Source organism: Periplaneta americana, chromosome 8, assembly GCF_040183065.1.
Source record: "Periplaneta americana isolate PAMFEO1 chromosome 8, P.americana_PAMFEO1_priV1, whole genome shotgun sequence".
Taxonomy (NCBI): Eukaryota; Metazoa; Arthropoda; class Insecta; order Blattodea; family Blattidae; genus Periplaneta; species Periplaneta americana.
This window is the reverse complement of record NC_091124.1, coordinates 50,798,766-50,820,165: the sequence shown is the minus strand read 5'-3', so window position 1 is coordinate 50,820,165 and position 21,400 is coordinate 50,798,766. Positions and strand designations below refer to the sequence as shown.

The following is a 21,400-nucleotide window of genomic DNA, read 5'->3' as shown; positions in this document are numbered from 1 at the left end:
ACATTACATCAAGGTCAATGACATTGTTCCTCGGAAAAAATCAATACTTTCGCGTCTGCGCACATCTCACAATTTACAACAACTATGAACAAGGTCACTTCCGATCTTCTGTCAGATACAAATAAAATGAATACTTCTGAATAATTTCAATTTAGAAATATGGTCGAGCATAAAAAGTCGTATGAAACTTGCCTATAATGGTAATTAAGACGCTCGTATGAAAATTATGAAACTCGCTTGCGCTCGTTTCATAAACAAACATACTTGCGTCTTAATTACTATCATTATAGGCTCGTTGCATAATGTACTATTATTATTCATCAGTATTTATAAGGTAAACCAACAATATAATAAATGTCTGAGTACACATTTGAATTTCTGTATTTAGCATGTATAATTCCCACAATAATAAAGGAGATGTTTATAGAACTATGTAGAGAAAGAAGGAAAAAGATGGGCCTATAAATTAATGAAAGTAAAACCACAGTCTAGTATATACAGTCACGAAGCTTGAGTTGTTGTGGGTACTAGGAACAATAGACTGTGCCGGTACTATTTCGCATTGTCTGTGATGAGGCGATAATAGCGATCATAGTGGTTAGCAACTATCTATGGATGCATATTCCCTGCGTATTGAGCTTCGTGACTGTATATACTAGACTGTGGTAAAACTAAGTAGGCCTATATGTACGTAACAAAAGATGAAAGGAGAAGAAATGTTAATAATTTAATAATAGATTCTTATACATTCGAAAATATTCATAATTTTAAATACCTGGATGTCATAGTGAATGGTAATAACAAAGTGAGCGAAGAAATAAACGGAATAATTAAAAGAAACAGAGCTTATTATGCTAATTTTAAATTAATTAAATCTCAGCTATTATCTCGCAAAACTAAACTAAGAATCTACACGACCTTGATTAGATTGGTAGTAGCATATGATTCTGAGACATGGAACTTGCTGAGTAGTGAATGTGACAAACTTCGAGTGTTTGAAAGGAGAATAATAATAATAAGAATTTATGGTGTAATATGGGACAACGGGAGTGGAGGATAAGGAACGATAGATAAATCAATTAAATCCTGGCCGATGTATAAAATCACAGAGAATATGATGGCTAAGTCACATTGAAAGAATGACTGATATAAGAATAGTTAAAGTTGTATAAAGCCAGAATAGAAGGAAGACGACAACCTGGAAAATCAAGAAATCGATGGACTGATGAAGCGGAAGTTGATTTGAGAACTATTATGAATGCACGTCCATGGGAGTCAGTTGCCCAGAATCGAGACCGATTAAAAACTGTTGTAGAGGCCAAGACTCACCCCGAGATGTAATGCTAGATGAAGAAGAAAAAGAAGAAGCTCCACAACAAACACACTTGTTTTCTTTGGATACTATTAAAAACTATCTACATCATTCAATTTTAAGTATTAACTACAATAACTTAATATTGTTCTGAAAGACATTTTAATACAAATTCTCAATAAGAATAAATTGAAAGGGTGAGAATGAGTCACACAGACAAAATTTTATAGGAGATCGTATTAAACATTTAGAGTCCAATGCTATTAGGTGCGGTATCATAATTTCTTCGACGTATACTTATGCTATGTATTGAATAATTTTTGTAATATTTTACTAGCAGCATCCTCATGTGTGTAAGAAGTGAATTCGCACAAAATACTATTTTTGTTAAAAGCGTGACTTTGGACTATCTCATTCTCACCCCTTCAAATGATTAACATCCTAACAATGTAACAAATATATGCATGTTCATGGTAAACATTTCACGCATATTCCATAAAACACGGGATTTATACTGAATTTTTAAAAATGGTATTGTTGTTGTTTTCTAATGCCAGGCGTTTGGCAATAAAGTCATTTGACGTCTTGCACAATCTTTTTCAAAGATATTATCATGGTCAGCCAATGAAGCACAGACTTTGAGGTGTTCCGAATCCAGTTCTTGGTTTGAGTTGCACAATGGGCAGTTAGGGGACTGATATATTCCAATTCTATGCAGGTATTTGGCCAAACAGTCATGGCCTGTTGCCAATCTAAATGCAGCTACAGAAGATTTTCATGGTAAATCGGGAATTAACTGTGGATTATGACGCAGAGAGTTCCATTTTTTCCCTTGAGATTGTGTTATGAATTTCAAAATCGAATACCATGTGCGTAAATAAATTGTGAATGATTTGAATTGATAATTTATATTACTTAAGTAATTACCAGCATAGCAATTAAGGCAGTAATAATTTTATTAATAAAAGTGTACAACGATAAATACCAGTACGGAAACAAAAGTCATCTTACCTTATATCCTACACAAAACACGATTTGTGTCCTCGTCCATTAGATTTACTATAGAAGCTTCTTTTCCCAGTCTCCTTATAATATAAGCTTATTTCGAAATCATATTTTAGTTCTACCTTTTTTCAGTTGCGTTTCCATATCTGTAAACTTTTAGTTTAATTGAGAGCCAGTGCCATGAGTTCCAAATCCTTTCTTATATTTCTTCTTGATCTCTAAATACTGAAACATTTTTTATTTATATATATTATATATTATTTAATGTACCAAAGTACATATGATATTTTCATGCAGATATTCTGCGTCATCATACGATATATATATAATATATATGATATGCGTAAATCACGCTTATTCCGTCGGATCCCGGCCAACTAGTCACTCATAACGAGTGCACCTCAGCACATGTGTGGACTTCAGTCCTACGTTCATAGACATCTATGACGTAATGCAGAGGGCGGCCACTAGAGGGAACCCAAGAGTTGGAACTTAAACTGAGACGATTCTGTCCAATGCCGGGGTGGGTATCCGGTGTGGCTTAGTGGATAAAGCATCAGCACGTAGAGCTGAAAACCCGGGTTCAAATCGCGGCGCCGGAGAGAGTTTTTCTCCGTTCCATTACTCTTTCATCGTATTTTTTATTTAGCTTTCAGCAGGAATAATTTTTTAAATAAGACAGAATGGTCCTTTATCATGTCAACAAATATAGATAAATGTATTATTATTATTATTATTATTAATATTATTATTATTATTATTATTATTATTATTATTATTATTAATGTCACTCTGAATGTCACGTCTTGCTCCGAATAATTCATGTCAAGAGACAAGAACTGTAGTTATGAGTGCAACAATAAAAAATTCGTCATGAAACAGCTCTTAAAAGTCGGCAAGAGTTCATAAGCAGTGTGAGAATTTAAAAAAATCACGATAAATTCTTTAGGTAGCCACTAGAATTTTTTCAATTTTATTAATACCACACAATGTAGTGTACATAATTACCAGAAGCCTATTGAACTAAGTCCACAATTTCAATAAATCTGTGTTATTAACTGATTCTATGGCAGCAATCAAAGTTACAACATCGTTCAATACCCCCCAAAAAATATAGTAAAAGCAGAGAGGCAGAAAATCATTAAAGTTTTGACAAAATTTAGGAAAATTATCACTTTACAATGGATGCTATCTCATGTGGAACTGTTACATAGATAATGAAGTGGCTGATCTACTAGCAGAAAAGAGAGAACTGAAATCTACAAGAGACAATAAAACAATATACAGGATAAAGCTAGAAATAAAATCACTGTTAGACAAACAGTTCAAAGAAGAAATGTAAAATAGAAACTTCCATTCCCTACAACGAAAAGAAACAACAGCAAAATTGGGAATGTATAAAGACCACAACTGTTTGCACACCAGCTGTATCTCCTGGCAGTAAATATAAGATATGAAAAGAGTCAAACTCGGTCATGAATGCAGAACATCTAAATGGTACGGTGTGTGAAAGTTTAAGCAAAGATCAAAAGACATAACAAGTTTGTACTGGAGAGCAAGAAAGAGAATTATGTTAAGTAAAGAGCCTAACATTGAAAGCAAACAAACAAATTTGAGATAAATGTAACACTGAACTCAATAAAGAGTACCTATATGGAAGAAAAAATTTGAAAGAGGAATGAGCACTTCACAGAGTTGGAATAATTAGAAAAAAAAAATTATTCAAATCAACTTTACAGGGAGTTATACCTGAAAGCTCGATCTGCATAATACACGTCACTGTTCGTTAACAGAAAAACCACAATTTAAGTCACACAGAGTTAGTGTGTACTCAATGTTGGTTGTTTGGCGGTTGTCAGCCCACTTTGGGGTCTACGGATATAGAGGGAAAAATTGTTGTTGTTGTTTTCTAATGCCAAGCGTTTGACAATAAAGTCATTTGACCTCTTGCACTCCAATATTTTTCAAAGATATTATCATGACCAGCCAATGAAAAATTGGATCAGTATCTGGTAGAGTTCCCAGGTAGCTCAGTTGGTAGAGCATTGGTACATTTAACCAAAGATCCCGGGTTCGATACCTGGCCCCAGAACAATTTTTTCCTCAAAATTATTCAAATCAACTTTACAGGGAGTTATACCTGAAAGCTCGATTTGCAATTAGAAACTGTAGGGTACCCTAAAAGACAAACAAAAGAGTGAAAAACAAAAATTAGGATACAAAGATGGAAATTCGGTTCCAAACTAAGATATACATTCTTAGTTTATAGCGTAAAATAAAGTGAAAAAAAAAAAAAGAATGTGAAAAACGCAGATGAAGACAAAAGGAAGAAGGCAGGAGATGAAGAGAACAAGGAGTGAGAGATAAAGTTGAGAAAGAGGAAAAACAGAAGGAAAGGCCATAGAAATATAAGAAGCACAAAAGCGCACATCATCTATGATAATTTACTTCTCTCATTTACAGAGATAACTATCTTTGTTGAAGTGCTGCTTGCTTTACATTCAGTTCTACTGGATCGACAGTCGATTCTCAATTACTAGAGTGTGGATTAACCATTACGCTTTTTTGTCCTCGAGACTACTCAATTAAGGTAAAATACCAACAAAGTATAATATTAAAGTATAACTCGACACTTGAGAATCACCCTTAGAAGTGTGATCTCTATATTTTTGCAAATTTCTACACAGAGAACATTTATAAAAACTAAGCTTACTACAGTGAAAGAATCAGTTCTGTTAACAATAGAAAGGCATTATTAGTGTAGCAATTCTTTTCAATTAGGTACCGTAAAACGGGGTGACTTGATACACTTGGGGGTGACTTGATACGTTTTGCAGGTTGATGTTTCGAAATGAAACATCAACCTATAAAACGTATCAAGTCTCCCAGCATATAAAATGGAGAGACTAGATACGCTGGGGGGACTTTATACATTTTGTAGGTTGATGTTTCGGTTCCGAAACATGAACTTACAAAATGTATCAAGTCCCCTCAGGCGTATCAAGTCACCCCGTTTTACGGTACTCTTATTTCTGTTGCAACCATGATAAATTTATGATTATTTTTTTCAAATTGGTGGATTTAACTTACTGAAGGGTCTATGCTAAAATATTTCATGCACCTAGTGTAAAAATAAATACTGTACTTATATTTATTGTTAAAAAAGTTGTACATTGTATTATTAATACTTCTTTATAAATGTTTCACCCTTTCTTACAATTTTTTTACAATGATATTCAAGACAGACAAATGACTCTGTCAATATCATGTCTGGTTTTATGAACATTTGAAGTGACAGAAATTAGTAAATTCGTTCTTCTGTAAAGTTCTGTTTTGAGTGATTACTAGAACGAAACAGAATCGAGATGATGAAAAACATTCTTTTCATTGGAAAGAAAGCAAAGTTGGTAGTCCTGTGTTGTACATTTATGACACATGAAAGAATTCCCTCCCATGCCAAAATTCAACTGTGTTATATTCTGTTCGCATCAAGATTTTCTGAATGGCGAGCTTATCTGTCCAAGATGGAAATAGCAATGATAAAGACAAATTAGAGAAATAAGGAAAGAAAAATATAATTAAATGACTCAGCAGAGAAAGGTTTAAAATTATACTATAAATCCGTGTTAAATTACATAAAAAATAACATCATGCATTTCATATTGCATTTAGTGGTTTCAAGACCATATTCTATCATGTAGTGGCTGTATTTCATGACACATACCGTTTGCTCTTACAAACTGAGGGACGAGGCAGAGACAGTGTTAGTCACCAATGGCAAGTTACAAGGGATGGTGATATACAACAAAATATTTTTGGATCTCATAACGTTAGACATGATGTTAAAACCTAGTCTTGATTCGACAGTGTTTACATTCAACTGATTAAAATATAAAAACAATATAATTATTACAGTATTAAAAACACTTTTGGATCTCTTTAAATGTAGGCAAGTCATAAGGAAATTTCACGAATTTAAGAGCATACAAATAGCAAATGTACTGAAGCAGAACTGAAAATGTCACCAGAACTTCTTCTCTATATAAAAACACACTATAGTCAATATCTTCATAGTCCACACTGTGGAGTAATGGTTAGCGCGTCTGGCCGCGAAACCAGGTGGCCCGGGTTCAATTCCCAGTCGGAGAAAGTTACCTGGTTGAGGTTTTTTCCAGAGTTTTCCCTCAACCCAACATGAGCAAATGCTGGATAACTTTCGGTGCTGGACCCCGGACTCATTTCACCAGCATTATCACCTTCATCTCATTCAGATGCTAAATAACCTAAGATGTTGATAAAGCGTCGTAAAATAACCTACTAAAAAAACATCTTCATCTATCATTCTAACATTAAGGATAATGAATTCTGTTTTGCAGATGCTCTCACCCCTGAAACGAAATTCGAAACTGCCAGAATTCCAGAAAGAGTTTAATGGACAGTTTGGAGACAATGAGAGAACGAAAACAATAATAAAAAGTACTACCAAGTTCAGCATCCTACCATAGATAGAAGCTTTTGAAGTCCATCACTGTGGAGCAACGGTTAGCATGTCTGAGTGTGAAACAAGTAGACTCGGGTTCAAATCCTGGTTGGGACAAGTTACCTAGTTGAGGTTTTATTTCGGGATTTTCCCTCAACCCATTAAGAGGAACTTTCGGCACTGGACCCTGGAATTATAACCTTCAATTCACACTTATTACTAAAAATTCCATCCCGGCAGGTACAAGAAACCCTGGAAGAAACTCCTCGACCCCTAATATGAGACCGGAATGGGCCAATCTGTGGCCCAACTACTTGGAAGCTACTGTACATGATGATGATGATGATTATTATTATTTTACTCAGATGCCAGATAACCATCACAGTTGATGAAGCATCATAAAATTAACCAATTAAAAAATAAAAGCTTTTGATATTCAGTTGTAAGGTTATGAGAGATAAATTACAAAAATTACTACCGTCTTCTCTAAGTGAAAAGATGATGATAATGATGATGATGATGATGATTTCACTTAGATGCAAGATAACCATTACAGTTGATGAAGCATCATAAAATAAACCAATTAAAAAAAATAAAAGCGTTTGACATTCAGTAGTAAGGTTCTGAGAGATAAATTACAAAAATTACTACCGTCTTCTCTAAGTGAAAAGATGATGATGATCATCATCATGATGATGATTTCACTCAGATGCAAGATAACCATCACAGTTGATAAAGCATCGTAAAATAAACTAATTAAAAAAATAAAAGCTTTTGATATTTAGTTGTAAAGTAACGATAGATAAATTACAAAAATTATTACCATCTTCTCTAAGTGAAAAGATATTGATTCTAGAGTGATTTTGGCATAACGTGTTTCCAAGCAATGAGACACTCACCATCTAATGAGTGCTGAGGGTTGTCAATGATGCGAATCTGTCGATCTGGCAAAAGAGGTTCTCCATCAGGACCGCCCACATTGGCAGGCAATTGCCACAGTGCCGTTTCTTCTTCTTGAACTGATCGAGGAAAGTAAAGAGGAAGCAATACTTCGTAGATTCCTACATCAATATTCTCCACTGCAAACACCACTGCATCCAAGGAATTGCCGTGCTGCTCCAGGAATCGTCGCACTGTTCCTGTAAACATTGAATAATCATTAAACTTGGGTAAATTCAAGCAATGTAAATGTACAGAGTGGTCGAGAAGTGGACATACCCCCCATTAATTCGCGAAGATTTATATCGGCATGTTGGTAACCCTGGTAACCATGTAGTGGAAGTAATAATCAGTATTGCACCACAGTCTAGTATATACAGTCACGAAGCTTGAGTTGTGAGGGTACTAGGAACAAGAGACTGTGCCAGTACTATTTCCCATTGTCTGTAATGAGGCGATAGTAGCGATCCTAGTGGTTAGCAACTATCTATGGATGCATATTTACTACGTATTGAGCTTCGTGACTGTATATACTAGACTGTGAGTGCACTACGGAAGAGTTACGAGCAGCTGTGGAAGATGACTTCACACATGCATATGACTCCCGGTTATCTCTCCACAAATTATCTGCCAGAACATAGCACAGAATTCAGCTGTGCTACGATGACGGTCTCCATACCAATTTTCTAAGGGAGGAGATGGGTAACATTTTGATCATTTTTCGAGAAAAATCCATATTCTATTTTTTTCTTTTTAAGAAAAAGAATCAGTGACATTTCACTTATATGTTGGCCAAAATTTATCAACATAATCATCCTCAAAATTCATGCTTTAGTTATATTTCATACTTACAAACAGATTTTCGTGACGAAAAATAGTTATTTTAAAGTCATTTTTCAATAGGATCTACTTTTATTTGTACTGCATTTATTCACAATAAATGTAGTATATTATATTATAGGCTCCAACAAATTTCATGCTAAATGGTTGACATTTTTACTGCATGTTCTGAAAAGTATGGTTAGCAAAAGTACAAAACTTTTTTTTTTTTTTTGGATAACGTAAATATTTACGTAATTAAAACATTAGACATTCTATCCGGACTCTAACAATTCTTTCAGGTCTGTATTTTTTTATTTTACTTGGTTATTTAACGACGCTGTTTCATCTACGAGGTTATTTAGCGTCGATGGGATTGGTGATAGCGAGATGGTATTTGGCGAGATGAGGCCGAGGTTTCGCCATAGATTACCTGACATTTGCCTTACGGTTGGGGAAAACCTCGGAAAAAAACTCAACCAGGTAATCAGCCCAAGCGGAAATCGAACAAGCGCCCAAACGCAACTCCAGATCGGCAGAAAGGCGCCTTAGCCGACAGAGCTATGCCAGTGGCTCTTCAGGCCTGTAACTTATGCTTTTTGGAGTAGATACAGTTTAAAAAAGTCAAAATGGCGCAAGATATGGAAAATATGGCAGATGTGGAATCACCTCCCAACCAAGCTCCTGGATAGCTGCTTTCGTCATGTTAGCAGAATGGGAGCGTGCATTATCATATTGAAGCAGCACGTGATGCAGTCTTCCCAGTCGATTTTCTTCAATTACGGCCACAAGGCGTCTGAGTTGTTGGCAGTAAATGTCAACAGTTATGGTTACAATCCTGGGAAGCAATTCGTGGTACACAATGCCTTCTTTATCCCAAAAGACGCATAACATCATTTTCTGTGGATGGATACTAACTTTTGTATAAGGTATTGTGTGTTGAAGCGACAGAACCATTTTGTTGCAGTCCTTTCCCGATGGCATTCTCCCCATATACGGACAAATGTTTCGAGCCACCTCCGCTGCCTTTGTTCCTCTATTAAACTCAAACAGAAAAATATGTCGGAAGTGTTTTTTTTTTTTTTCCTCATTTGACACTCCCTCTTCTTTAGGCAACAAATAGCATAAACTTTCTTTAAATCCGCAATATTCAAGGCGTATTTACAAGCACAACACTCGAAATAACAAATGACAAAAACAACCAACCCCGGGCCATAAGTTTGAAACGGTGGAACCAAAAAGGTGTACTAGTATGGCCATCAAATTACCCATAGTTCATCTCTTTTTCCGGTGTGTTTATCAGCTGTTTTGTTTATATTATTACGATTACAAATTGTTTCGTGTTGTTGTGAATATTTCAAAAGTGTAGTCAAGTTAAGCAAGTGTTATTTTTTTATAAATAAGCTAATATTCTGTTCGGTTCAACTGTAGAATATGTCCGTTGATATGTCCCCCTATGCCTTCTTGATAAGAGAAAGAATGTGAAAATGAAGTGTTCAGTCCATGTCACAACTGTAACACTTTTAATAAATATACAGTGAAATGTACATTGATATAATAATCTGCTAGTAGTCCTGTTAGCTCCACATCCATTCTAATCCGTCTACGTATGACCAAAACCCGACAGTAGCAATTTAATATTTGGCAATTGGCGGTATTTCGCGGTGAATTACGGGACGTAAAAGATGTAGTTTGACGTCAAATCCGTCGCACCGATTTCAAGCAATTTGCCTTGGAGTACTCCCTCCTTTCTTTTTATCCTCTCAGAGTATAACACTCGAAATAACAAATGACAAATGATAAACTATCTCCTAACAATGCAGTGTTGTGATGAACAAAAACGCTATGATCTTACTGTCTACTGGTGCAAAACATTCAATCTCTAGCTTAAAAAATGTAGAACATAAAAATTTCACCCATTTCATTCCTCATACCATCAGGTAAGTGTCTTTATCAAGCATTCAAACATAATTATCATGGTGTCAAAAAAAAGGGTGTTAGCCCACTTCTTGACCACTCTTTCTGTACTGTAATTAGGTAATAGCGTGTTTTGTTGTTGTAAAATGACAAACATTTCTGAATGTTAAAAAGTCAGAGAGCCGTGTCTGCTCAGTGTTTATTAAATCAGAGACGGAAAGCTCCAGATTGCAAAATGATTATTTGTGATCTACTAACATGCAAAAGAAAATTATTAGCCACTGGCCAAGAAGTAAAACAGCAGAAACAACTTACAATACTGGACGTTTCCTTTTAGTCTTTACAACTATTAACACGCATTTCTTCCAGCGAGTTCATATTTCTAATCCCACTATCACGCATTGCATAAATGTATTCTTCGACATATTACAGTGACACAGCACTCCGATTTATGGTCCAACGTTGACACGCAGGATAACAACCATAAATCAATGTCTGATGTTATTTGTGATATGTATGAGTAAGTTTTGAACTGTATGATAAGTTCTTGCCTGCATCACAGCCAAAGATACCATCATCAATATTGAATTTTCAACCAACACAAACTTAACACATAGAGTTGTAGCCTGAGTTCTACAAGTTGACAAAATCTGATCAGATTGTATTCCATTTCACATTCATGTTCAGCTGATCATACTATTGTGTGTCGAGAAATTCATCTCTCTTTTTGCATATATGTTGTTGTTGTTTTCTAATGCCAGGCGTTTGACAATAAAGTCATTTGACCTCTTGCACTCCAATATTTTTCAAAGATATTATCATGACCAGCCACTGAAGCACAGATTTTGAGGTGTTCCGAATCCATTTCTTGGTTTGAGTCTTTTTGCATATATAATTTACCATATTTAAGTACTATGTTATTAATTTGTTTTTCAAATAATAATAATAATAATAATAATAATAATAATAATAATAATAATAATAATAATAATAATAATTTATTCATTCATTCATTCATTCATTCATTCATTCATTCATTCATTTATTTAGAATATTAACGTGCTAAACAACAGCACTAAGGCCAATTACAGTTTAGCACAAGATACAATAAACAAAACAAAACATATGATGACGGGAATGAATGACAGAAAATGGCAGTGAGATGAAATAATAATAATAATAATAATAATAATAATAATAATAATAAACACATTGTAAACATGAATACAAATAAGTACAACACATTGTAAACATGAATCCAAGTAAGCATACAATTATAAGATTTTAAATTGTGGATCTGTGATGTACAATTCAAATATGACTCCGTCTATTGCAATAGTGTATTGTTAAATGACTGTGAAGTATGAACTATGAACATGTATTGTAAAAAAGCATATAATATTAAAACACATGTACAACGTTGTCTTGTAATGCATTTAAGCATAAGCTTTATAATTGGCTAGCTATCATCCATTGTATAGAGTAGAAAATTTTATTTAAATTTGTGGATTTGTAATGTATAATATTTTAAATTATGAATTTGTAAGGTACGATTTAAATTGTGGATTTGTAATGCATATTTTAAATTCTAGATTTGTAAAGTATAATTTAATTTGACTCTATCTCTTACAATAGTGTATTGCTAAATAACTATGAACTGAGAACTATTGTACATATATGAAATATAAACATAGCATGTAATATTGCAACACTTGTACAAAATTTTATTATAATGTATTTAGGCATAAGCTTTATAACTGGCGAGCGGATCATCGATTGTATATGTACATAGATAATTTTTATTTTAAAAAAATTGTGGATTTGTAATGTGTATTTGTAACGTATTAATTAAATTGTGGATTTGTAATATATTAGAATCTACTTAAGCTGTTAAGCATACGATTTATAATTGGCTAGTTGATCATCCGTTGTGTAGAATAGATAATTTTTATTTTCCATGTTCAATCTTTCGTAGGCTACTTTTAACACTTGAATATAAATAATTGATTAAATGGCGATCTTACTCGTGTTAATTGTGTAAGTATGCTTACACAATTAACACGAGTAAGATTGCCATTTAATCAATTATTTAAATTTTTATTTATTTTAATTTTTGGATCGTAATGTCTATTTTAACAGACTCTGTATATTGCAATAATGTACTGCTATATGAATATCAACTATGAACTATAAATATATTATGTAACATAAACATAGCATGTAGTTAAATTACATAAGTTAGGTCAGATGCAACAATGTTCATGAGTAAGATAGTCAGTCAAACTTTTACGGAACCACGTATATGGACTCTAATTCAGTGTATGGAAAAAACTGACGCACCATTATCATTTTTCTTTTTCCTTCTTAGCTTTCATTGATTCTTCACTTGAAATTTTTTTTTTCTTCTGTAAACTGCCTTTGTTTGTTTATGTATTTGTTTGCCTTTTTTCTTACTCTTTTAGGTCTCATCTTCTATTTTGTTCTTGTATTGTTTTGTATGCTTTGTCTACTGGCAGCCTCTAATTTGAGGAAGCTAATAAAATAAAATAAAATAAAATAATAAAAGTAATATAATACAGTTATATAGCATGTAGTATTGCAAATCTTGTACGCAATGGAACATGCTGTTTTAGCACAATAAAGAAGAAGAAATAATAATAATAGTAATAATAGTAATAATAATAATAATAATAATAATAATAATAATAATAATAATAATGCGTTTTAAGCTGGCATGGTGAATGTGATCAGAAATAGGTTTTCCACCATGTCCAAGTACCGTACCGGTACTTAACATTTTCAACGTTTCAGAACTACATATAGGTTCCATCGTCAAGGCAAATAGATAATGTAACTAGAGAGGTCACTTACTATGTTGAGTTCGTTACGTCTGACTACTGCAAACAGTTCTGATAATAGGTATTTTAAGGTCCACGACACAGTCCATTTCTGAATAATAATAATAATAATAATAATAATAATAATAATAATAATAATAATAATAATAATAATGTGTCTACAAAAATGGAATACTTACGCAATGCTATGTGTGCACCTTCGTCTGGAGGAAAATTCCTTCGAACCGAATTGATGACACAAAAAGCAACAGTAGATAAATTAAGCTCACAGGCTTTCTGCAGCACATTCCTACGAAAAGAAAATCCCAGTATAATCATTCAACTTCTTGAATTAGAAACATAATTTTTCTGACCTGAGAAAATATGCGCAAGTTAGTAGCGTGTTTTTTAAGTTCAAATGAATGATGTTTTATGTTATTTTGTGTAAAAAACAAATTTGTCAGATGATGACAATCAGCTTTGAATGTGAATGTATCAATATCAAAAAACCATTATTTATTTACTTACTGATATTTATACGAAAATTGAATCACTGGAGACAACAAGAAAAATATTCACAGGAAATTTCCAGAAAGTATTGCATGATAATAACAGTTAAATTCATAGTTTTAAATACAACTTTTAAAATGATTCAAGAACAAACGACTTACAACATACAAAAAGCTATTATTCACTAAGTAATTACAAAACTTTATTTAGATTTAAGTTAATATTTATTTCTAACAAGTGCAAAAATGTGTAACTATTTACTGTATGTAAATCTGATACATAATATATAAAAAGTACCGGTAGCACATAAACTTCCTAAAAATGTTGAATAGTTCGTTTTCAGTATTTTAAAGGTACAATAACTAAAACTTTTCCGGTCTCAATTAGCCTGACAGTATGGATTTCTGATGTAAGGATATTGTTTATTGATAACTACTTATCTACTGAACATTAAAGTCTTTGGTCTGTGTCGTAATAAACTAACATGTCTGTTGATGTTACACAATGCTGAATGTGACATTTATATTCCAAAAGGAAGGAAAAGTTATTGCACTATTATGTCAAAGAATAAAATACTGATAGAAATCTCGGATATTAGTTTAAAGGAAACACAATTGTTTTGTAACTTATGACATTATATCGTATTTGTTATAGAGAAAATGAACTTTGAAATTTTGATCCTTAAAAATGAAAAATTGGTTCATGATATTTTTACAAGTAAATAAACATGGTGTTCTGCCCATTATCAGACCTAACAATGCATCTCTGCTAAACAGAAGATTGAATTAAACTGGTGTATGTTTATGTCAAGAACTCGTACTGAAGAATAAATTAATTTACAATGAGTTCATTCAACTTTCTGCTCAGCAGTAATGCATCGTTGCCCCCATGCGGGGTCTGGCAGCACTGAAGCATAACATAAAAGATAGGCCTACTTTGTATTTCATACACAAACACAGAAAAAAACTGAATTACTAATTTTCGACAAATACTGTAGGTAGGCCTACAGATAGCCTACAGCAGCGTTTCTCAAACTATGGTCCGCGGACCACATGTGGTCCTCGATGTCTGCTCTTGTGGTCCTTCAAAAAAAGACAGAAGAAAAAATAAAATTCAAACGAATTGCGTATTACATTATAGCTGAAAATCTCAGAGACTGGGAATTACATATGGCAATCGCTTTCACTTTTTATAATAATAATAATAATAATAATAATAATAATAATAATAATAATAATAATAATAATAATAATAATAATGATTTATTTTAGCTGGCAGAGTTAAGGCCGTAAGGCCTTCTCTTCCACTCAACCAGCAAAAAGTGTATATACATATGCATGAACTTACAAAAAATTCAACAATTTGATTAAGTGAGAGTTACATGTATACAAGAGTTATATACGAATTAAACAACAAAATACTATGAACTATTAATTAGACACTGAAATAAGAATTAAGCTAAAATACAAAGAATGTTAATATATTTCAAATAATATTAGATAATAGAAAGAGATTATTATGAGACACTTTTGAAAATACAGCAATATCAGGATCTCCCAGTACTGACATTTTATGAAATTTATTACCCTACCCGTCTATTGACTTCCCACTCTACTCTCAGCAACAAAAGAGGGATTTAAAGCACTATGAACGTGGTGTTTCTCGCCATCTTTTCCCTGCACTTCTGGTGCTGCACCTGTAACCCAGCCAGGGACCACCCGAATTAATTACAGAGGACCAAAGTACCGAACCTTTTCATGTATTTATGACTTTAAATCTTTCTTATGTGGTACACGCTAGTAGTTGTCTATGTCTGTTACTGTCTTCGCACTACGAGTTGGCGCGGGGAGTAGATAGGCGGGACAGGGGAACTTTACGCTACACTCTGACCTGAAAACTTCGGTCCACTTACTTGGCTACAAGAGAACGGAGTCAGACATAAAAGATTCCGCATCTTCGGTGTTGTCGCTATGACTATCATTATCACATTTTTCAAAATTTCTGGAGTATGATCTGTCCATGATAATAGTCTGTTTATGTTTCAGCCGAGTATATTAATTCGAATCTCTCAACAAAGCCATCAGCCCCACCGCCCCCATCCTCATGGACAACAATGAGTGTTCTGGACACATTTACGGTAGTCAAAACTCCCGTAACATTTTTATCGTGCCAGAACTTGGGAAACGTTAAATTGGTAGGCCTATCTATTCGCATTTCGTCCAGATACAAAATCGGTTTTTCCACTTTCCTAAGCTTTCTTATTTGCTGTAGATATCTTCACGTATTCTAATTTACAGTGTTTTCCTCAATTTTTTTTTGCTGCACACTTCTTCCACCTGAAATCCTTTTTCTTCAGTATTCGTCTTAATGTTGTCTTTCATTTCAAATCAATTTTCTCTTGTAAAAGGATAGACGTTTGTTGCAGTTTGGTACTATTTTTTTACTTGTTATCTAACGACACTGTAATAACTACTAGCTTCTTCAGTGTCGATTGAATTGATGATGGCGAGATGGTATTTGGCGAAATGAAACCAAGGATTCGCCATAGATTACCTGACATTCGCCTTCCGCTTGGGAAAACCTCGGAAAAAAACCCAACCAGGTAGTCAGCGCAAACGGGAATCGAACTCACTCCCGAACACAACTGCAGATCAGCAGGCAAATGCGGTACCTCCTGAGCTACGCCGGTGGCCCTCTTTCTTTCTCAAATAAAAATTCTCAATTATATCTTTTTTGTCAATCTCCCGTCGAAGTCATCTACATTTGCGTTTCGGTAGTCTGGACGTTTACATTTTTTTTCTCCCTCAGGTGTCGACAACGCACTTTCTTCTGTGCAGTCTTTCATTTTATTCCTTATACGCTGTATTGTTCTTGTGGATAGATTAGAGTACTTTTCTACCTTTGCTGTAGGTTTCGTAAGAGGAATGTAAAGGCAATGTTGTTCTTTTTCTTCATCACAGAATTATTTTGCACTTCTAATAATATTCCTTTCTTCACTATAGATTGTCAATCCTTGTTTCCTCTTTGTCGACATATTTACAATAAACAAAAAACTGCTATAAACCTAAATAACAGTATATAATAACATAAATCCTATTAACTACATTATTATCAACACTATTAACACGAAAAGCAAAGGATAACTAAAGCAATACAAGATTTGTGGTATACTGAAAACAATTGTCTTGTTGAAACTAATAAAACACTACAGTAAAAACGCCACTATTATTTTCACAAAGTCGCAAAGATTCATAGACACGTGCAGTAGATGTTTGTGGAACAGGAATATTGCAGTGAACAGCGCGGTGCGCATGCGCGACTGTTTCCCCTCCGCCCCATCTAAGTACTTCAGCCGCCTTCTCCTAGCGTGACAACAGTAAATAGTGTCCTATATACATAATGAAAAACTGGCTTCGATCGGGATCTTTGAAAAGAAAGGAACGTGATGATACGCTACATTTAGCCTCTGCTAATAGTTCAGAAGCTGTGTGTGAAGATATTAATATCAATGATTCTAGTGCCATTAAAGAAATATCTAGTCTTTCAAATATAGGTCTAGAACAACTGTGTAAGAATCGACAGGCTCATTCATCTCACTAATGTGAGTACCAACATTTATTTTTTTTATTTTTTTTTTTTAGTTAATAAGTTAAAGATTACTCAAACTCTAATAACCTTGAATTATTAAAAAAAACGAAAATAAATTTTCTTCTATTAACATTAACTTAATTAGCTAATACTAATATAAAATTAATTAAATTAAATTAATTTTAATTAATTAATTCTAATATAAAATATAAGTATACTGGTGTTAAAATATGCTACAAAAATTATAAATTTACATTCGAAGGGAACAAGAGTCAGGTGGTCCGCGGAACTTTTCTGACTTGAAAAAGTGGTCCCCACTTCTAAAAAGTTTGAGAAACGCTGGCCTATAGAATGCATATCAGAAATCCTTGAAGATTCAGGTATACTAAAACCTTCTATTTCCCTCAAAAATTTTAAACAGTTGTGGTGCATATAACAGTGGAGGAGCGCAAGTGGCTGGAAGTGATGGTCATGAGTTCGAATTCCATCTAGGACATGAATGTTCGCAAGTTGTGAATGTGAAGATGCCATGTTTCGTCTTATGTGGAAGTCCGGATTGTGCTAATATCACGACATTAAAGTTTCACAATGAATCTGTCGAGTATAAGTCGACTACGTTATGTTTAAATGTCATCAAATGGAAACTGTCTTACATGAAAGACCTTACAACTGAATTTAGTCACACTTTGAGACAAGATGTTAAAATATATTGTACCGAAAAAGAGTTTACATGTTCTCTTTATGGTAATAACACAGTCTAGTATATACAGTCGCGAAGCTCAATACGTAGTAAATATGCAAACATTAGATAGTTGCTCACCACTAGGATCGCTAATATCGCCTCATTACAGGCAATGCAAAATAGTACCGTCACAGTCTATTGTTTCTAGCACCCTCAAAACTCAAGTTTCGTGACTGTACATAGTAGACTGTGGTAGTAACTAACCTGTAACAGGAATGTAAGGTATTCTCTGCTGCTGTTTGGTATTTTAAGTTGTACTTTGGGCCAACTGTATGAATCACATATCGCGCTGGCAGATTATGTCCCTGAGTTACTCGGACTTCTCCTGTCCGACATTCTGTGAACAAAGATGATATGAATTATATAGACGCAACTCAAGAAAATACAACTGAAGATGCCATGTCTCGTCTTATGTAACATTGAACAATTTATTTGCACAACAAAAAGTTACATTAGTTCTGACCAAATTTCTGCACATTTAAAGGACAAAAATAAAAATTCTTTCAATCATTTAATATCATAATACACTGCTCTCTTAAATTCATTGAGCATATTGGGAATTGAATCAATGGCTTTCCCAAAATAATAATAATAATAATGATAATAATAATGATAATAATATTAATAATAATAATAATAATAATAATAATCCGTGATGCTACAGCCCGTGAAGGGCCTAGACCGACCAGCAGGCTGCTGGCCTCACGCCCACATGACGAAGCAGAGGTGGACGATCATCCAACCAGAATAGAGGTATCGTGTGGTTAGCACGATGATGCCCCCAGCCGTTATAGCTGGCATTCACAACCGGATTTCGCTACCTATTGTAGCTCCCTAAGTGCATCACGATGCTGAGTGGGCACCGGTCCCATACACTGGCCGAAATTTCATGAGAAAATTTCTTCTCCCACGGGGACTCGAACCAGCGCGCATTCCGTAACGCGAGTTCTAGGCAGGATGCCTTAGACAGCGACGCCACGGCGCGGGATTTTCCCAAAATACCCTATGAAATGTTTCATATGAAACCATTTTTTTTCTCGAAAAGGGAGCAAAAACGAGGAAAATTGTATTACATTTTTTGTTTGAAATATCTCAAAGAATAACTCCCTGAAATTAAAGACATTACTTACGGTTCACCCTGTATACATGCTAATGAACTAAATTAAAGTTATGTGAGTATACGAATTTTTAAATGTAGGTCATTAATTTAGTTTTAAGAATGCACTAAATTCAATGCTACTTTTTTCTAATAAATAAATTAAAGGACACTTTTTGTTTCTCGTAAGTGTACAAATAATCAAAATTATAACTATAACTTTTAACCCTTAAATTCGCAAAGTATCCTACAGGATACAACAGGTTAATAGGCTATATGCTATAATTTTAATAGAACGACAGAAAAAAATTGGTAGGAAAATTAAAATTTCACAATACTAGAGAGAGAGAAATAAATCGTCCGGCCTTAATTAAGGATGATCACGAGGATCCGGAAAGTAATAGCAAATAAAAATATAATTAATTAAATATGAGTATTGTTATAAAAATAAAATGTAATAATTAAGCACCACTGATTATTTATCAATTATAAAATAAAATCTTAGATGATGACTTTAAAATTATACTTATAAATAAGAGATTTTATTTAAAATTAGCATATCCTTAATTAAGGCCTTCTGAGTGGTATAAATGAAATTGCAGGGAATCTTTAAGAATTTGCGAGATGATTTTTTGAATTTCAAAAGATGATATTGATAATTGTTTTAGAAAATTATATGTAAATTTTGGTAAAGAACTCCGAGCACCAAAAAATAAACCTGTCACTGACCAATCGAAGAGAGGCACTAAGGTAGGGAATACAAGGTTCATAAATGACCCTCTTTTCATGATCAACCTGATGAGCTTGGTTTAGATCTCTCTCCATGCGTATAGTAGGATCTATGATAATAGCATTTTGTTGTTATCTGCTTATTGCTATTATATCTGCTCTTCTGTGAGAGTCGTCTTCAGAAATAAAGTACAACATATAAAATATGGACATTGCGATAGTTGTTCTCTTTACAGTCTGACACAATTTAATAAACTAGTGTGAGAAATGAAGTTTTGCCAATTTAAGAGTTAAGTATGCGAAGTCCCTCCTACTATCTTATTTTTCTAGACAACCATATGAGAGAAAGGCTTAATGCTTCTTTCTTGTCTTCCATTTCAGCTATCTCTCCTTTCACACTAATGACGTTACCACTGTTCACTAAGCCTTGTTACTTTGCATTAACACCAAACGTCTATTTGCATTGTATTTTCACTGTACCTTCCCACTCTGATAAAAATCATAAACCTCAAACTAAAATTTTTATAACGTCTTAACCATATTTCACTATCAACACTGTACGTACCAATTACGTTCCTATATTATTGGATAGGCCTACAGATCAGAATAATTGCACTTCACTGATAATATGATCCACGCGTTCTCTTTAGTGAACAGCACGAAAATTCAATTCAGACTACAGGACAGCAGAGCACAATGGCAACTGTTCACTCGCTGGTGCTTCACTTGTAATAGGATTTGTACACTACGCCAAACCATTACAGTGAATGACGCACAAGCTTTAAGCTGGGGTAGTTATCTCCTTGAGCTCTTTATTCCTATCTCATTGCATAATTTAAGGCAAATAACAATGTTACACCTCATGTTTTTCCCAGCATATCTTAAACATACTCCAAATCAGCATTTTCCGTTTTTTTAATTATTTTTAGTCGGTTATTTAATGATGCTGCATCAATTACCAAGTTATTTAGCTCGATGGAATTGGTGATAGCGAGATGGTATGAGACAAAGGATTTGCTATTAATTACCTGGCATTCGTTTTATAGTTGAGAAAAACCTCGGGAAAATAAGTCCAATTAGAGGCCTGTTCTTTAAAATGACTGTTTTGACTAACGACAAGGAAAACAAAACTACCAACTTGTCAGACTTTAGATTTCCTATGGCGTGACTCCTCTTCTTTTCTTACGCCTTAGAAGTGATGACTCTATAAAGTTTAGGTAGGTAATATCGTTCGCCATTTTTGTTCTTTCGTTGCCGAGCTACCAGACGAGGGATCTATTTGCCTCACCGTTAAACATTGTCATGTCGTAGCTCCTATGATAATAAATCAAACGCACTGTAATTGAGCAAATAATTGAGCGGCAAATAACGTCCTCGTTGCTTTCTGCGTACGCCAACGAAAGGTCCAAAATGGCGGGCGATTATA

General features: G+C 34.0%; 1 protein-coding gene across 2 annotated transcripts in view; it reads right to left on the bottom strand.

The window, feature by feature from the left end:
• Positions 1–21,400, bottom strand: part of Gdap2 (ganglioside induced differentiation associated protein 2) — a 407,655-nt gene that overhangs the window by 138,633 nt on the left and 247,622 nt on the right. For both annotated transcript variants that reach the window (XM_069832879.1, XM_069832880.1), the window contains 3 exons: positions 18,354–18,486; positions 13,510–13,619; positions 7,697–7,936 (listed from right to left, as the gene is read on the bottom strand). In XM_069832879.1, coding sequence (XP_069688980.1) covers positions 7,697–7,936; positions 13,510–13,619; positions 18,354–18,486 — 483 coding nt within the window. The remainder of the gene's footprint in view (positions 1–7,696; positions 7,937–13,509; positions 13,620–18,353; positions 18,487–21,400) is intronic.